This window comes from Ammospiza nelsoni, chromosome 3, assembly GCF_027579445.1.
Source record: "Ammospiza nelsoni isolate bAmmNel1 chromosome 3, bAmmNel1.pri, whole genome shotgun sequence".
NCBI classification, from domain to species: Eukaryota; Metazoa; Chordata; class Aves; order Passeriformes; family Passerellidae; genus Ammospiza; species Ammospiza nelsoni.
In genome coordinates this window covers 70,719,471-70,731,308 of record NC_080635.1, presented here as the reverse complement: position 1 = coordinate 70,731,308, position 11,838 = coordinate 70,719,471, and the positions used below count along the sequence as shown (strand labels likewise).

The following is an 11,838-nucleotide window of genomic DNA, read 5'->3' as shown; positions in this document are numbered from 1 at the left end:
TTGGGTCTTCAGATGCCTGGCTGCTATCCAGGCTGCTGCAGATCACCTCCACCACTGCTAGCTCCCTCACAGACTGGATACTCTCAGTGGTTGTCCACTCTTGCCTTAATAGTTTACAAGACTTTCTTCAAGGGGATACTTCTTCATACTCAACACAAACTGCCTCCAGAGGGTGCTGATTTTTGCTCCTTTTCCAATCCTTTTGTTGATCCCCCATTCCCTTGTGAGGCATCCCAGCTGCTGGGCTGCCTTGCTCTCTAATTCCTGACTGTTGGCTCCAGTACCAGAGCACTGCAGCAGCCAGCTGATAATTAGCTCACCAGGCTGATGGCTATAATATTTATGTGTATCTTGCAGCTTACTGAGGGATAAGGAGTTGATGATTTCTGCATTGTTCGTGATTTCTGTCTCTTTCCCCTCCTGTTCTTGTGACTGTTCTGCTGCACAACAGGCTGCCTCTCCAAATCCTCCTCCTGCACCCTCTTGGGAAAAGCTTTCCCCCGACTGAGGGATTTTACTTCTGCCTCTATTGTTTCTTTGTGACAACAGGGGTAACTGATAGAGTTGAGAGGTGGGTGCCTGGCTTAGCCATGGTGCTTTCTGTGTGTCTTCAGGCACAGAGACCATCTCTGCCCTCCAAGGGTGCTGAACAGTTCTTGGCAGGGTTAGGCCAGGCCCAGCAGTGTGAGAAGTTGTGTCCCTTTAGCACAGCCAGGGCATCCTTTTCTCAAGTGTACTGTCACTTCTTCAGGATCCTGCACTTGTTTGGCAGTCAGGTTCCACATGATCAGAGGTAAAAACCTGTTCTAGATACCTTGCCACCCATGACCACACAACCTCAGGGCACATCCCTGTGTGATATTCCTAAATACTCAGTTAATCCTAGGAAAAGCTGGATACAGATTCTTGAGACACACTGATGTGAACATTCCATTACCCAGGAGTGTTCAAAATATGGGGGAGTCATTGTAACAAGCTGGAAAGCAACCCTGCAGGAAGCAAAGAGAAAGGTGCTGTTGTTTCCTCCACAAACTGTGTCTCAGAGGAAAGGAGAGAAAAGGTGTAATTGTTAATTATCTCCACGAGATGGTTCCCAAAGTACTGGGACAGCAGCAACACACAGCCCAAATATCAGATTAGGCTCAGGGCCAGTGCTTTCATCATAGTTCTCCAAGGGAAAACACAACCAAGAGCTACACAGCACAGCAAACTGCAAAAGACAAACCCAGCTTTCAACAAACTGTCAAATTGTCATGTTTACTCTTGAGCAAGACAGGGAGTGGGTAAGGGAACAAATAAACCTGCATCAAGAGTAAGTCAACATCACGACCAGCAATAGCTAAACAGGCATAAAAGGTTCCCTCTAGCACACTCTGGTAAAACATCTTATTATCTTGAGCCCTATGTGTCCATCCTGGGTACCAAAAAGAATTGTGTTGGACAGCAGCTAGGCTGCTCAATCAGTGCCCCCCACCATGGGATGTACTGTGGGTTTTTAGCTCTGTACAGACAAAGGATGGATACAGTCTTTCATAGAGGGATTTTCTGGGCTGAGATAAAGCACATCTGGGGTTAGACATGCCCAACCAAGTTCAGTGTGGTACATCCCACCCTCTGTGCCCAGCACAGAGGAACAGGGAGAGCATTCCTCTCTATCCAGCTGAGGCAGTGTGAGGCCAGAGGCAGGCAAACAAGGGCTTTTCTATTTGCATGCCTTGCTGCTTTACTAAAAGTAAATGCAAAATCATTCAACGAGATCAAAGAGTGATCTCCCTCACAAGCAGGTGAGGGAGATCTGAAGAGTACAAAGACAGTCTACTAAAAGTGCTTTATGATTAAAGCCTATTTCCCTCTGGTCTTTGCGGGTGCTTCAGCTCAGTGAACATGAGTGGGGGCAAGGAGACTCTCAGACCAGAAGAGAAAGAACTTTTTACTGAACCGCTTCTGTTCCTGGAACAATTTAAGGCTGCAATCCTAAAGGTCAAAAATATTGTGGGAAACTGGAATTGATGCCACCAAAAAAAAATACTTTTTAGTAGATTCTTCTAAAAATCCCTAACCATTAAGAGATAGAGAAGTGTCCCCACACTCTATCCCAGAGAAAAGAAACAGTGAGAAAATCTGTTGGTTGAGTAAAAGACAGTTTAATAGATAAAAGGGGAAAAAATGAAAACCAAACCATGAAAAACAAGCAAGGAAAAAACAATCACTACCAGTTGATTGACAGTCCCCAAACAACAGACCCCTGCAACATCGCCCCTCCCCACCCCCAGTTTTTATTACTGAGCATGATCTTGTACAGCACAGGCTGTCTCTGAGGTCAGCTGCCCCAGCTGTGCCCCCTCCTGCCCCCTGCCCACAACCAGCCCCTCACTGGGTGTCAGAGTGAGGAGCAGAGAAAGCCTTGGTAGTGTGCAAGCACTACTGTGCTGAGCACAGCAGGTCAGCAACATCCAAAGCATGGGACTGCATAGGATACTATCAAGAAAATTAATGCCATCACAAGTGGGATGCAGTAGATCAGGATAATTTTTTTATTTTAATTTGGTTTAAAAAGCAGCTGGGACCTTGTCCTGTATTTTGTGCATCTGTGGAACGGTGCAGCAATTCCATAGTGGTGATAGGTTCAGAGGAGCAGCCACCAGGAATGTCTGGTTGAGTAGCTGGGTGACTGAAGTAAATGGTGTGAATGCCTTCCTCAGACCACAGGCCTCCCTCTCCCTGACCTGCTTTAGAGGTAGGTGGGGACAAGGAACCAAGGAGACAAAAATAAGAGCATGACCAGACCAGAACAGCCCTAAGGTTACACATTGCTAAGAAGCTGTATGAGGTGTGAGGAGTACATTAGTACACAGCAATGGCTAATTCACCCAGAGTCTGACAGATAGATACAATATTTTGCTTGTAGTTTACCTAGAGGAAACAAGACAACAAAAATTTCTGAAGAATTACAGGCAAATACCTTAAATATAAGATTACTTGATAATATTGATAAGGGATAATTCACATTGTTTATTTGGTATTTTTTTAAATTAAGGTTGAATAATTCAAAAGCAATCTGAACATTCTGGTGATCAAGATACAAAAAAAGTAATTAATTTTTGATGATTCCCCTTTATTTGTAACAAGTACAAATAAAAACTTGTACTTGCATGAAAAAAATAAATGAGATGTACATAGTTTTGCAGTATGGTTGGTGTTTCTTTGGCATAGCTGAGGTGAAGTGACTCAGAATATCTCCAGCAACCCAAGCTTTTTGCAGCCCTAAATCATTATGAACCAATTAACATAGATGTAAAACAAAGAAAAGATGATAAATGGCTCTTACTTCATGTAATGTGCAAAAACAAGAGCCAAAAAAAGCTGAAATGTGACTCTGGTTGAACTTAGGTAGTTCTTTCAAGCACATTTTTTAATTAGAACTTCAGGGAACTTAATGGGTAAGTGCCTGGAATAAACCACAGTTCTCAGTGGTTCTCTTCTGTCTTCAGCCCTCCTGCTGCAGTAAAAACAGTAACTCAGGGAGAAGTTCCAGAGTCTTGGGAAGAGAGAAAATGCCAGGGCAGGAAAGAGAGAAAGTGCAAGAAAGAAGGGGTCTGGTGTTGAAGCCATTCTCCAGAACAAAGTGAGTCCTGAGTTCTGGATGGTGCTCCTAAACAAAGATTGGGACTCAAGGTTGCTTATTATAAATAAAATATCATGGTATAATGTGGGCAGAATGTACATAGAATATTATGTACATTACACAGGATGTATTTCAGTGTATTTTTAGAGGACAGAGTTTTTATTTATATTTTGCATTTGGTGGAATGCAACACTCGGATCTATGACAAACAAGCTGTGCAATGGGGAGGGAGCGCAGGGGGATAAGGAGGGAGGAGAGAATTTAACAGAAATAACTCCACTTAGTGTTTGACTGAGGGATGTAATGAAATCTGTTTGCTGTGCTAGCTGTCTCCAGATTGGGCTGTAATTACACCACAGAAGGAAGAAAGGTAGCTGAGTCTCAATCTAGATCATTTATGTAAACTCAGCCTTCTTGTCAACGGCATTCTCAGATTGCACGAGTGCAAACCACAAAAATCATCTCCTATGAACAAAACAGAGACGGTCTCAAATTGCAGGCTTCTGATACACCTTATAAGCCGTCTGTAATTGGACTTGAAACTCCAACACACTGAGGTTCAAAACTTCTCCAGTATTTTCTGCATTTTATTCAGGGCAGTGACTACTCACAGAGGACCATTCCTGCTTCCTTTTTGCCAAAGGCTGATGTCTAGCCTTACAAATTAACATTTATCTGGCTTAAATTAACACAAGTGTCACAAACATAGGAAATTCTTTTGTGTAAGACTCTGTTGAAACAAACTGCTGGATCTGAGGGAGGGATATTCCCTCCCCCAGAAGAGTTGGAAAAACCTCGTTCTTTGACCCAGAGCAACATTTTACATAGGCACAGTATAAACTCCAGGCACTCACTTCCCTTAACAGAGCCAAATTAATATTTGATTAAATATTTCAAAGCTCCTACTTACCATGCTTGACACATTTTCTCAGCAAGTTTCTCAAATACAGAACTCATTAGGCACAGGGTAATTTTACATTTGAATACATAAAAAGAGTGTGAGGAGACATAACTGCGTGCAGACAGAGAGGGATTTTCCCCCATTAATCCCCTAAACTGCCCTTCCCCTTGGATAAGGGTAAGTTAATTCCCGGCTTCGGCAGCCCGCTCTCTCTGGGCAGGTTATAGCGGGTTTCTCGTGACACCTGGATCTTCACGCCCTTCCATCCCTCCCTCTCTCCCTGCATCCCTCCCTCTGGCAGGAAAACCACCGGCCTCCGCCCTGGCGCCGTCCCCGCTGGTGCCCAATCAATACGGCCTTATTTCCTGTCCATTTGCTGAGGTCACGGAAACGGGACTCATTAATTATTTCTACCAGTGCAGCCTCAAGTGCGCTTCTGGCACGGCAAGCGAAAACCGTCTGTGACCTTTTTTCTTTCCTCGGCCGAATTTTGCCGGTGGCGGCGGCAGCGAGGGCGCGTTCCCCTGCCGGGACGGGACGAGGCGATCGGAGGCGTGAGGCGGCACCGCCGTCCCCGCCGGGTCGCTTCCACCCGCGGGGCAGCAGGTCAGGGAAACCTGGTCACGGCGCAGACGATGTTGGCCAAGGCGTCCCTGGCCTCCGAGGGAGGGAATCGCTCCAGGGCTGCCAGCGCTCTGTTTCCGTGGCAGCGGCAGAGGTCGATGGCAGAAGTCACACCTTTGCCAGCCTTGATCGCTTCCTGCAGCTGTTGGAAAACACAGGCACATCGGTGTGTGGGGGGGTTTCGGCCCTGCACAATTACCTCTGCGAACACAGGGCTTCTACCGCCTCTTCCCGAGGTAAAGGCAAAGCCAAAGCCATGACACAAAGCCCTTAAAGCCTCTCAGCTGCTCTGTTTAGCTCCCTACCGCAGCGAAACTGTGTGTAATGTAAACTACACCACCCGTTACTTCAGCACATAAAAGATGCTGGCTCTCCAATGGGCACGCTTAAACTAAAAAAATAAAATTAAACTTTTAAATATCTGAACATTTGATAACTCAGCCAGTGCCTGAGAGCTTTTGTTCAGAACTGGCAAACCAGCCATTTGCTCACATTCCTGTTTTCTGCAGTGAAAATCTGCATTTTGTGAACACCCATTCCATCCCCTGCTTTCAAAAACCAGCATAGGACGACACAGGTGGAACGACTATTTTGTAATAGGGGTTTCTATTTATAGACCATGTGATTACATTGCTCATAGTGGACAAAAGCAAATTTTGTCAGTAAAATGTGGTAAACTATCATACTGTACTCATGCAAAGTCCATCTTATCAATAAGGCCAGGGAATTTGACAAAGGCTTGGCGATACACCATAGGAGAAAGAAAATACTTTCATGGAATAACTGACATCTCACAGCAAGTTGCTGGAAAGATCTGGCACCTAAAAAACTTGGGTAAATGATGGGTTAAATTTCCTCTGAAATAATACAGACAAAATTGACAAAATAAAGCATGTTATTTTACCCATACCTGAACTTAGCAGAACTCTAAACAGCTTTTATTAGGGGCTTTTTTATTTTTAATTAGTATTTTCTTTTTGAACAGCATCAGGAGACTGTCATGAAACACTATTACATTTTCTGCTCTAAAATACAGGTGTTCCCAGACCAACTCCAGCCTGATTCCTTATCCAAGAGCCTGGGAACAAAGGTGAGGTGGATCTTTGGGATTTGATTTTTCCAAAAGCATTACAGCATTTCATGATCTTTAACATGCCCTACCCAGCTTTCACAACTGTCTAACATCATTGCACCAGCTTTTTTTAAAAAAAGACTTTTCTTGGATACAGGTCCTACAGTAACAAACTATACAGGGTTTCCTAAGTCATGTTTTTCATCAATGTTTTCACAGCTCAGTGCCCAAATTATTTTTTAAAATACTATGACCTTACCTATCCAGTTTAAATAATATACATATATATATATATATATATACCTATCTTAAAAAAAATTCTAGATATGACCAAATTGTAAGTCACCCATTTTCTATACATGATTGCATTCAAACAGAATGATTGATGCTTCTTATCTGAAAGTGGATTCATTATCTGTATTTAAAGATGAAATTAGCTGAAAGCATATTACAGCACTTGAGTGTTCAAGTCCCAGTTCATAAAAATTTTATTCTTCTCTTCAGTTGGAATCTTGCTGCACTGTGTGCTGGAAAGGAACTTGCCCTGAGGCATAAATGCATCACATAGCTAATTCAACGCGTCTTCTAATGAGTGGGAATCAGCCATATTTCCAGGGCTCTGCAGCAAAGGTGAGGATAGGTGAGATGAGGTGCTCTAGCAGCGTGCAAAGGTGTCCCTTCCTCTTCTCTGAGGGACAACCTTGTGGGACAGTAGAACCCCACACATCTTGAAGCAAACTCTGCTGAATTTGCTAAATCTTATTACAAAGGATTAGCATAACTTCTAGTACTCATGGAAATATATACTGAGATGTAAAGGAAAGAAAATAGCTCCTAGAAAGTGTTCAAATTGGTGAAAAGCCAGAGAAGCTTAGCTTAGGCATATATATGCTCACATATATGTACCATGACTGAGTTGAAAGAGCAGAGCCTGGAAAGGGGGAGAATCCTAACACAAGGACACAATCCCTTTACACGCCTGTCTTGTGTAAGCCCTCAGACACATGCACTGCTTTGAAGCCAATACAATCACAAAGCTCGTGTCAAACTATAGGCAGAGGATCACTACACAAAAATCAGACTAATCCGCTGTTGAGTGTTTCCCAGCAAAGTTCAAGGAACCTCAAAATGGAAAATACCTGCTTACATGGACAGCTTTTCAGTTAGAGATCCTCCTATGTAACAATTCATAGGCCTCAAAACGTACCTGGTTTGTATTCCCTTTGCAGAAGCAGCTGGTCAGCTCAAATAAGCATACACAGAGGCAAAGCAGTCTGAACTAACCAGACTACACACTAGCTCTATCTCAGCAGGGGTTGTAAAAGGGAAAAAAGAAGTACAAATATGGCTTTTTGTAGTGGGAAACTTCTAAAAGAAATACAGGAACTAACTCTGACAAACCAGGCTTCAGCAGCTCTGCTGTATGCAAAAGTCCCCTAATTTAAGATTTTAGTTGCACTCTTGGTTATATTACAGTTACGTTTTCAGACTCTGTCTCTCAGATTTTGAGCTTCAATAATTTTATGTAATGAACTTCACAGACTAAGGACACAGAAGAAAAAAAATCAATGTATCCAGTATAGATGCATTATTTTCAAATCTGGATAGGAGCAGCTTATTTTTACAGCAAATTATCAGAAAAGCAGAATTTACTGCTTTGATTTTTTACTTTATAAACTTTATTTAAGCTGCCTCATTGATTTCTTCTAAATATAAGAATCTGCTCTTTTAGTTCTACTTATATGGCATATTTAATTTTGTGCATATTTCCACTTGTAGGAACAACTTAATCCACACAACCTTCTTCAAAATGATATTCAGTAATTAAAACTGAATACAAGTCAAAACACAGATTGCTTAGCTACACTTTTCTCCATTTGAACTGCTAGATATGCTGGAATACTGCATTTTTGCTTTTAAGCTTTTGTTCAGACCATTGGCATTAAAGCCTTACTTCATTCTAGAAGTGCCAAGACTCTGAAAAAATCACCAACTGGGTTTTGGTTATTTAAATTCAGCTTAAAGAATAGTCTTGCAATAGCACAGCCAAGCTGAGGCTCAGATGAGATGTGATCTCCTCCACCACGTATCTGCACTGTTCTGCAACCTGTGCCCTTGCAGATACTCAGAACTTAACTGAGCAAACCCACACTGGCTCTGCTTTGAGAGAGAGGCTGGACCAGACATCCCCCAGAGATCCCTTCCAGCTTCCAGTACTGTATGATTCTGTGAAGAGACTTCAAAGTACCATGTTTCTCAGTCTGTTTGTTTTAAAAGGGCAAAGAGAGGGCTTCTCACCCATACCACAAAAGTGAAGGATTTGCCTGTCAGACCAAGTGCTCTGGATTGCTGTTGGACAGAACAGCTGGTCTGAGGGCAGCAAGAGGTCAGAGAGGAAAGCTAGGAACTGCTGGATTTTGGAGACTGAAGAACTAAAGGAGTCAAAAACTAAGCAGGTGTTCAAGTACAAAGTCAACTAATTTCAAATCTTCTCTGCTGAGACATTTCTGCTTCGTGAGCCAAAGGAAAGAAGATTCCTTTCACAGTGCTACCTGTAGGGAGCAACAAATCAGGAGCAGGGTGGGGAGGGGTGGGAAGACTCACTGAATACGTGGTGAATATTTTGGCTGTAATAGACTTTATATGCAAAGGGAGAAAGACAGCACTGAAATTCCTGATGTTTTTTTTTCTTAGTCCAACCTAGGATTAACTTTTTCCGATTAGTAATTATTTCCGATTAATTATTTCAGTGGCAATATCTCAAAAGTAACTTCAGATTTTTTTGTTGTTGTTTTAAAAGGATGATCCTAAACCAGATAATTTGTTATCTACTGAAATCTTTGAATATCACACATTCTCTCTGATCCTGAAGCGAGCTAAAACATTTTACATTTCTGAAGTACACAGTACTTGCTGAAACAAAAAGAAACCCTAAAACCTAAATTGATCTGTGGCTGAGTGACAGAATAATGCTCAAAATGCCTGCAGTGTTCTGCACTGGCTTTCCTAAATTTGTTTTCCCTTTTGTGGGAGCAGCACGCTTAATAAGCACTGGTGTTTTAGACCACTGAAATGTTAACCTTAAAAAAGTATCAACATATTTCATAGGTAGTAGATCAATTTTGTCAAATTTTTTCTTTGTTTACTAAAGAAGTACTTTGGAACATTTCAGCATCCATTCTTGCAGCTGGACATAGGGTTGAGCTCTTCCTTCTCAAAAATACACTGCACAATCATTTATTTGCATCACTTCATAGCATAGATATAAATTTATTTTTTAAAAAATCTTTTGTTTGCTATATGCAACATGACATGCCAGCTGAAACCAGGGCAGTATTTATCAAATATTTCCTGAGAAACTCTTCTGTACAAAAGATAAAGAAATGCATCTTCAAAGGGCCCAAATGCTCTGCAAAAGCCCCCATTAATAGAGTAGAATTTATTTTCTTTATTCATCTGACAAACAGAAAAAAATTCTTTTTACTTCAAACTGAAACCCACACTACATATAGGATGAGACCAAATGTGGGGAGGGTCGTCCCCAACAGGAGAGGAAAGATGGCCTGCTTACAGGGAACACTGCTGTTACACAGCTCTTAAAATACTCTGCCAAAAAAAATTACAAGCCATCCCAAGACACTGATTGATTGTACACATTCTTTATTATTTTGGAAGGGACACCAAAGCATTTCTATGCCTTTCACAATGAACTTAACAAGACCCACCAGTTCTTAAATCTAAACAATGGAGGTTGTGAAGACTCTTCACCCAAAAGCATAATTTTCTTAAATCCCCCTAATACAAAGCGTTTGTTAATTGTCATCTTAGCACACACAAGCAATCAACTTCATATTTATGTTAAAACATATTATTTGCTTTAATGAAACAAATTTATGCTGGATTTATACCCCAAAGAAGTGGGAAAATACCCACTGATTACAAAGATGCAACTGATTGTTGGTACTGGATGTGCACCTTGATAATTCAGATATTAATTCCAAAAAATAAGAAAATTGCTTCATCTGAATCACTTTGGATGCTTTTGTAATACTACTAACACATCTAAAAAGCCCTATTGACTGACTATGCTGTGTTTTTTATTATATGTAACAAAAGGAGCTAATGGCAGTGGTTGCTCCAAAACAAACACGACAAATCTTCATGCAAAACCAAGAGGGTCATAAGCATCTACACACAACGCTCTGTTTTTAACTCTTTGCTGCATTTCAGGAGCAAGAGGGTGAGCAGCCTGTGGCCTACAGTCCCATGATGACTCCCTGGCATGTTAACAAAGCCATGGGATGACTGTTCCTTACCCCATGGGGCTGCAGACCCACAGCCAGCACTGCACAGGATGGCTGCACTCGCCGTGGCAGCCAGCGGTGGGGTGGGCAAGGGCAGCCTGCACCTCTGGCTGGCACCTCTGGCTGGCACTGTGCTATTGTTATTTATTAGCAGCATGGCAGCAGGCTACCACTGAGAAACCTCCTTGTAGCCAAATGTGACCTTTCCCATTTTTCTTCTGTTTCCCACCATCTGGGAAGTCAAGACTTCAGTGCCATGCAGTGTATGAACAGCTGGATCTGCCCCATCCTGACTCACGCCTTCCAGCATGGTACAAACTCAGCTCCTGGTGTTGATGTAGTGCACAATATTTCATACACAAACCAAGAAAGTATGTCATAGCATGCCATGCCAGACTATGCCATACTTTCCAAGCCAGTTTGGATGAAAGGCCTCTATAACAGACAGCAGAGCAAATGGACAGGGATACAAAAAAAAAAAAAAAGTTTTGCTACATCCTCTCTCACTTGACTTAATTTATCTTTTCTGAATATTGCATTTAGAAAAGTGACAAATCATTGCATAGCACAGTAATTGGCTGCAAAACACAAGATTTATTTCTTTATTTAGTATTATAATTTTTCTAGAGCCTTGGCCAGAAAACAAGAATTACTCCTAGCTTACTCATTTCTGCTACTAGTTGGGCCTTTGTTACACTCCTTTAACAAGTCTGTATGATGCCAAGCATTAAGGCCTCAGCTTTAGCAGAGAGATTTTAATCAGTATTATCAAGTGGTAACAATTACATTGAGAATCTCAGTTGTTGTTTGAGAATTACACAGCTTATCTTGCACACAAGGTATGCGTAACATAGATAAAAGCTTTTTGATTTTAAGAAGTCTGAGATTTTTGCCACGTACAAATGAGGGGGATGGGAAAGTTACATACATGAAATTTGTCCCTTACTTTCTCTTTTGTTATCTGAGAAACACCACAAAAATAGCTGAAACAATTTTTTCACCTCTTTCAGAGACTTTCAAACACCACAACGATGGATCAATAATTTGCCTGGATGCAGTGTGATAGCATAGGAAAAAACAGAGTGAGAATGAAACCCTCAGACACTAATGTGAGAAAACATATATTCAGAACACAGACAATATAAAAAATCTTTCTGATAAAAAGATTCAACAAACCTGGGATGAAAAATCCCTAAAAAAATTTGCAAAATATAGTGACTTTATTGACCTGGTAGTCTCAGACTTAATCAAATTAATAGAAAGCTTTTCACATTATATTTGTGTCAGAGACCTCACCAAACTTGCTAGTATG

General features: G+C 41.6%; 1 protein-coding gene across 2 annotated transcripts in view; it reads right to left on the bottom strand.

The window, feature by feature from the left end:
• Positions 1-2,988: 2,988 nt before the first annotated feature.
• The window catches only part of PDSS2 (decaprenyl diphosphate synthase subunit 2), a 110,834-nt gene continuing 101,984 nt past the window's right edge, over positions 2,989-11,838 (bottom strand). For both annotated transcript variants that reach the window (XM_059468973.1, XM_059468972.1), the window contains one exon: positions 2,989-5,292. In XM_059468973.1, the coding sequence (XP_059324956.1) occupies positions 5,134-5,292 (159 nt within the window). In that variant the 3' untranslated portion in view covers positions 2,989-5,133. The remainder of the gene's footprint in view (positions 5,293-11,838) is intronic.